This window comes from Rhincodon typus, chromosome 9 (assembly GCF_021869965.1).
Source record: "Rhincodon typus isolate 14 chromosome 9, sRhiTyp1.1, whole genome shotgun sequence".
In the NCBI taxonomy this organism is placed as follows: domain Eukaryota; kingdom Metazoa; phylum Chordata; class Chondrichthyes; order Orectolobiformes; family Rhincodontidae; genus Rhincodon; species Rhincodon typus.
This window is the reverse complement of record NC_063340.1, coordinates 37,302,641-37,309,761: the sequence shown is the minus strand read 5'-3', so window position 1 is coordinate 37,309,761 and position 7,121 is coordinate 37,302,641. Positions and strand designations below refer to the sequence as shown.

Genomic DNA, 7,121 nt, shown 5'->3' with positions numbered 1-7,121 from the left:
AGGTTGCAGGAACAGCACCTCATATTTCGCTTGGGAACCCTGCAGCCCAATGGTCTCAATGTGGACTTCACAAGCTTCAAAATCTCCCCACCCCCGACCTCATCCCAAAACCAGCCCACCTCATCCCCTCCTCCTTGACCTGTCCATCTTCCCTTAACTGACCATCCCCCATCCTAACTCCCCACCTACATTCACCTTTACTGGCTCCATTCCCACCTCCTTGACCTGTCTGTCTCCTCTCCACCTATCTGCTCCTTTATTCATCTTCCATCCGCCTCCTCCTCTCTCTCTATTTATTTCAGAATCCCCTTCCCCTCCCCCATTTCTGAAGAAGGGTTTAGACCCGAAACGTCAGGTTTCCTGCTCCTCTGATGCTGCTTGGCCTGCTGTGTTCATCCAGCTCTACACCTTATCTCAGATTCTCCAGCATCGGCAGTTCCTAATACCTCTCTGGGTTTGGAAGGTGCTGTTTGAGGATCTTTGGTGAATTTGTGCAGTGCATCTTGTAGATAGTACACACTGCTGCTATTGAGCATCAGTGGTGGAGGGAGTGAATGCTTGTGGATGTAGTGCCAATCAAGTGGGCTGCTTTGTCCTGGATGGTGTCAAGCTTCTTGAGTGTTGTTGGGGCTGCACCCATCCAGGCGAGTGGGAAGTATTCTATCACACTCCCGACTTGTGGATGATGGACAGGCTTTGAGGAGTCAGGAAGTGAGTTACCCACCACAGTATTCATAGCCTCTGACCTGCTCTTGTAGCCACTGTGTCAATGAGGTGAGTCCAGTTGAGTTTTGGGTGAATGGTAACCCTCAGGATATTGATGGTGAGGTATTCAGTTATGGTAATACCATTGAATGTCAAAGGGCGGAGGTTAGATTGTCTCATACGAGTGATGGTCATGGTCTGGCATTTCTGTGGCATGAATGTTACTTGCCACTTGTCGGCCCAGGCCTGGATATTGTCCAGATCTTATTGCATTTGAACATGGAATGCTTCAATATCTGAGGAGTCACAAATGGTGCTGAACATTGTGCAGCCATCAGCGAACATCCCCACTTCTATGGTGGAGGAAAGGTCACTGATGAAGCAACTGAAAATGGTTGGGCTGAGGGCATTAACCTGAGGAAGTCCTGCAGAGATATCCTAGAGCTGAGATGACTGACTTCCAACAACCACAACCATCTTCCTATGTGCCAAGTATGATTGCAACTAGCAGGTGTTTTCCCCCCTACACCCATTGACTCCCATTTTGCTAGGGCTCTTTGATGCCACACTTGGTTGAGTGCAGCCTTGATGTAAAAGGCTGTCACTCTCACCTCCCCTCTGGAATTTAGCTCTTTTGTCCATGTTTGAACCAAGGCTGTAATGAGGTCAGGAGCTGAGTGGCCCTGGTGGAACCCAAACTGGGCGTCACTGAGCAGGTTATTGCTGAGCAGATACTGCTTGATAGCACTGTTGATGACGCCTTCCATCACTTTACTGATGATTGAGAGTAGACTGAGGAGCGGTAATTGGCAGGGCTGGATTTGTCCTGCTTTTTGTGTACCGGACATCCCTGGGCAATTTTCCACATTATCATCAGGTAGAAGACAGTATTTTAATTGTACTGGAAGAGCTTGGCTCGGGGAGCGGCAAGTTCTGGAGCACAAGTCTTCAGTACTATCGCCAGAATGTTGTCAGGACCCATAGCCTCTGCAGTATCCATTGCTTCCAACCATTTCTTAATGTTACGTAGAGTGAATCGAGTTGGCTTAAGACCAGTACCTGTGATGCTGGGGACCAGTGGAGGAAGCCAAGATGGATTGTCCACTCTGCACACTAGCTGAAGATTACTGTGAAAGTTCAGCCTTATTTTTTACACTGATGTGTTGGGCTCTTCCATCATTGAGGGTGGGGATATTTGTGGAGCCTCCTCCTCTGATGAGTTGTTTAATTGTCCACCACAATTCATTGCTGGATGTGACTGGACTGCAGAGCTTAGATCTGATTCTTTGGTTGTGGGCTCACTTAGTTCTATCACTGGCTGATTATGCTGTTTGGCATGCATATAGTCCTGTTTGGTAGCTTCACCAAAGTTGAAACCTCATTTTTAGTTATTTCTGGTGCTGCTCCCAGCATGCCCTCCTGCACTCTCTATTGAGCCAAGGTTGATCTCCAAGCTTGATGGTAATGGTTGAGTGGGGGATATGCTGGGCCCTGAGGTTACAAATTATGCTGGAGTAAAATTCTGCTGCTGTTGATGGCTCACAGAGTCTCATAGATTTCCAGTTGAGTTGCTAGATCTGTTCGAAGTCTGTCCCATTTAACACGGTGAAAGTGCCACACAACATAATGGAAGGTATTCGTGACTTTGTTTCTTATGCCAGTGCTCAGTTATTTTTGCCTGCTTAGCTCTGTCAGTAATGTGAACTGCAGTTTATGTGGCGTGAGGTTTGAAAGTTTACTTATGACTATCAGGTACAACTCTGCCACCTGCAGGAAATCCTTTACAAGTTCTAATGTGCTTATTTGCAGGACAGGTCCTGTATTTCCTTCATTCTTATGATTTACTAATACCAGACCCAAATCCTCATTGTCTGTATTTCAAAAGCAATCCCAACAAGAGCCTCCTGACTTTGTTATGCATCACTGGGGTAGCACACTGGAACTCAAGGCTTGCTATTCCCAGACACATTACAAAAGTTCAGAAGTTTTATCAAAGTACACAAAATCCCCAGCTTATCTGTCGAATAGCCTCAGGTTAACAAAAAAACATGGACCAAGTAAAATTACTATTTATTTCATATAAATAGATTCTAACCAAGAGTAAACAACTATGAACTATCAACATATAATGTAACTACTTAAAACTCTAAGTACCTTCTAAAATCCTCCCAAACCCACATACAGATAGACAAAAAGAATTGATGTCATTGATGGAGGGGGAGAAATATTGGGAAACAGTTCATTGGCACCAGTACCGAGAATTTGATGGAGGCTTCATTTTGTTTCCAAACTCCTTTAGTTTTTTTGAAAAATATTTCCTTTGGCACAAAGTGTCTGGTTCACAAATGATAAAGTCTCCGAATTATTGGTTAAAAGCAACAGTTTAAAGCAACTAGTGGGAGCAAACAACTGGCTTTCTTTAGCTTCAGCTATTTAATTGGGGAGGGGGAGAGAAGAGAGAGAGAAGAGACAGAGATGGGGGGAGGGGGGGAAGAGAGAGAGAGAGCCACCACCTCCCATTCCAGAAACCCAAGGGCTTCTCACTGTATCATTTCACACCCACAAGCTGTTCAGCTACCCCAGAACTGGAGACCTGTCACCAGGTTGATTACCTTTTGCATCCACATTGGCCACAACTGGACAAACCAATCAGTGACTTGTTACTGGCTGAATCTCATGTTGGACACATGCCCCAGTGCCATGCCTTCTATTTACACCTTCCCCCACCGGTTGAAAAAAAATGTAAACACAACTGACTGAGTTTCAATAATTTGGTTTTTTTTAAAAGTGCAGTAATTCCTTCCTAGTCCTTTGTTATAAAACAGCCTTTTTCTTAATTCAGTCCATAATCAAAAATAAAGTAAAATAAAAGAATGCAAGCTTCACAAAATGCACACAAAAAAGCACATTAACAGATTAGTAACTATGCCCAACCTGCAAAGTTTCATTTATCACCACAAAAAAATTTTTTTTTAAAAACTCAATCTGTCCGACTTTCTAATATCTGTTCCATTCAATCAATCCAAAAGGTGTTGACCACAGGAAATATTTCCAACGTTTTCTTTTATGTGTGGTCCATCTACGTGGAGAAATATAGCATTTGTGTAGTATACCTACATCATAATTATTACACATGAAATGTTAATTAGACCCCATACTGGTAGCCCTTCCAGTGTGTGTACAGGCCTCTTCAAGCCTCAAGGACCTATTTCTTCTTTTTCTTTTAATGATTTTGATCATGTCTTTTGCTGAACCATCTGCATTTCAGTTTAAAATTCTTTCTAAAAACCTGAAAAAGATCCTCTACAGAGGTGACATAAACTTTGATGAGTTCTTCAAAGACACATTGTCATCATTTTCATGTATCCAAATACTCGGAGTGTTGAAAATTCTGAAACTTTGTTCAATTATGTTTTGTCGAACGCTGTTCACTAATTCACACAGACACTCAATGGCTTTCTGATTGGTTGTCAAAAGATATAATGTAGTGTTTCAAGAAGAAAGTCCACCACGTGACATGTGCAATAAATGCCAGCCTCATCAGCAAGACCAAATTCCACAATGAATAGTGAAATAGCTGTACAGAGGCTGGTATCCATCACCAAGTCACCCTTTACTTGTGCACGGTATACTGGCTGTGGCCAGCCAGCTCGGGGTCAGTCACCTGAACTGAGGAGATTCTAATCTCCTGGTTATATTGGTGAGCCAGGGCTTTCCTGATTGATTTGGGCTGTTAACCTGGGCCAATGACTACACAGTCAATGAGGTCCACCTGGTTCCAATCACTACATCCCTCCCCTGCTAAGGGATGTAAGCCTGGTCTTTGGCTTGTAGCTTTTCCTGTGACATTTTCTGCCCAAATCCAGTTCCTCTGATTTGAACTCTGACATGGGTGGCGTAACCAGATTGTAGCCCACCTGTTGGCATCCAGAGCATCTTGGGACAATTTCCTCCTCTTCTTCCAGTAGTAATGGTATCAGGGCTGCATCCATTTTGGACTCTGAGGTTTGCTCAACACTAGATGGAGGGAGAGCACCTACAGTTTCCAACAGGCCTTCTGGCTGTTTTGAGAGGCCAGGTATAATTTGCTTCTGCCCCATTTGTGAGCTAATAGCTTTCAGGTAATCCACGTGTTTGTTCAGGGCTTTATCACCTACCCGAACTTTGTAAGTGACGGGATCTGACCTCACATCAACCTCGCCTTGTACCCACACAGGGCCATTTCCATGGTTCCGGCACCAAACTTCGTCTCCTAAGTAAATTGTCTCTCTCGCTTCAAAGTGGCACGTGGCCAGCATTCTTGCTGCTGCTTCACCGACAACGCTCTTTCCACCGCCCCCCCCCCCCACCCCCGCTCCCCCACCCCAAGAACATCAGGTTTAACCTGGTGCGAAGTTTTCTCCCCATCAGCAACTCTGCTGAAGCTATGCCTGCTGTTGCATGGGGGTTGGTCCCATAACTGAACAGGAACCTGGTCAATTTGGTATCAAGTGACACTGTAGCCTGCTTCTATAAGCTACATTCAACGTTTGGACCACCGTTTCTGCTAGATTATTGGACGAAGTATGCTATGGACCTGTCCTTATGTACCAAATGCCATTTGACTTTAGGAAATATTTGAATTCCCAGCTGACGTTCCATTGTCCTTGATCAATACTTCTGGGAGTCCGTGTATCGCGAACGACACTCACAGCTTCTCAATCGCTGTCCTTGCGCTTGCCGAACGAACTTTATGCAAATCCAACCACTTTGTGCAGGTGTCCATAATGAACCAGGAACATTGAGCCCATGGAAGGACTGGCACAGTCAACATGCAACCGAGTCCAGAGTGTTCCCTGCCATTACCACCAATGTGGGCGTGCTACTGGTGGTAGTTTTTGTCCTTGTTGGCATTCTGGGCATGGTCCCACCATTTCAGCTATGTCAGCATTCAACCCCGGCTACCAAACATAGCTTCTTACTAGCATCTTCATCTTGGAAACCCCTGGATCACCCTGGTGGAGTTCAGCCAGTATCTGGCAGTAACCTTTACTCAAGACAATCGCCTTTGTTCCCCACAGTAATATGCCATCCTCTACAGTGATCTGGTCTCACTGGGTCCAGAAAGGTTTCAATCCAGACTGCAATGGCCCTTCTGTCTCCCCTCTTACCACCGGCTGTTTCAGTTTCGCTACGACAGGATCTTTTTGTGTCCACAGTCGGATATTGTCAGCGGTGACTGGAAAGGTGTCCAGGAAGTTCAAAACCGAAATGGACTCTTCCAGGTGAGGCACTACCGGTGGTGTATCTGCCAGTGGGAGGCAGCTCAAGGCATCCACATTCACCACTTGGCTTCCTGGACAGTGTGACAGAAAATACAATATTGAAACGGTAATACAAAATTTTACAGACAACAAACACATAGCATCAGTCACAATGCATCAAAAATAATCACGTTAATAGAGAACATCTTACAACAAAAAACATCTCAGTTCAAACAGAAGATTCAAGTCCACATAAGATAACAGTATCTCAAACATGACACAAAGCAAGGTCACTGTAATCAGGTAATTCACCAAACAGTAGAGACGTTGATATGAAATATCATACAGAAACACAGTTTGGTTCAAATGGTAGTACAAAACTGCACAGACAAACACATTCCCCAGAGCTATCGGTCGGCCTCCCACACACAGTGGGGATACTTGAAGACATGGTACATACACAAAAGCATAGTTCAGACACGCAGACATAGTATGCGCACAAAGGCACGGTCCGACACACGCTGAGGCACCGTTCGACACACGCTGAGGCACAGTCTGGGACCCCTCATTTAGTCGCAATTGCAGGTAGTCTTCATGAAGGACAGCCCACCTGCCAGTTTTGCTTACAAGTCCTCTATGTGAGGAATTAGGTATTTATCCAGTTGCAAGAAGCGGCTTACCATTTGCTTAAAATCCCCACAAAGGCCAACCGTGCTGTCAGGCTTCACAATTGGTTTGACTGGTGCTGCCCATTCCACAAACTGCCCTAGCTTCAGATTCTTTCACCTTCTAGTCTCCTGATTTCTGCCTCTACTTTTGCCCGTAAGGCAAATGGCACTGGGCAGGCTTTGCAGAATCACAGAATTGCTCCCTGGACAACAAAAAAGGCTCCTTTATGATCTCTAGACCTCCCTGAAAAAAGTGTCTGTGTATTTAATTAGAATTTCATTCAGGCAGCCATTTTCTAATGGAACAATATTGAAGTAATCAAGATGCATCTTTCTCAACCAATTTCCCATCAAGTTTGGGCACAAGCCTTTTACTACAGTAACTGGTATTACTGGTAATTACTGGTAATTGCAGCAATTGCTGCTCATAAGATACCAGCACCGAAGCTCTAACTTTACTCTGTAACAGTTCCCTGGTGTACGTTCTCAGTCTGGCCGAGGTCTT

The 7,121-nt window shown here is 44.8% G+C and overlaps 1 protein-coding gene across 1 annotated transcript in view; it reads right to left on the bottom strand.

The window, feature by feature from the left end:
• The window catches only part of LOC109919395 (exportin-1-like), a 53,922-nt gene extending 48,919 nt beyond the window's left edge, over positions 1-5,003 (bottom strand). Inside the window, exon 1 of the mRNA XM_048600980.1 lies at positions 4,623-5,003. Coding sequence (XP_048456937.1) covers positions 4,623-5,003 — 381 coding nt within the window. The remainder of the gene's footprint in view (positions 1-4,622) is intronic.
• Positions 5,004-7,121: the final 2,118 nt, after the last annotated feature.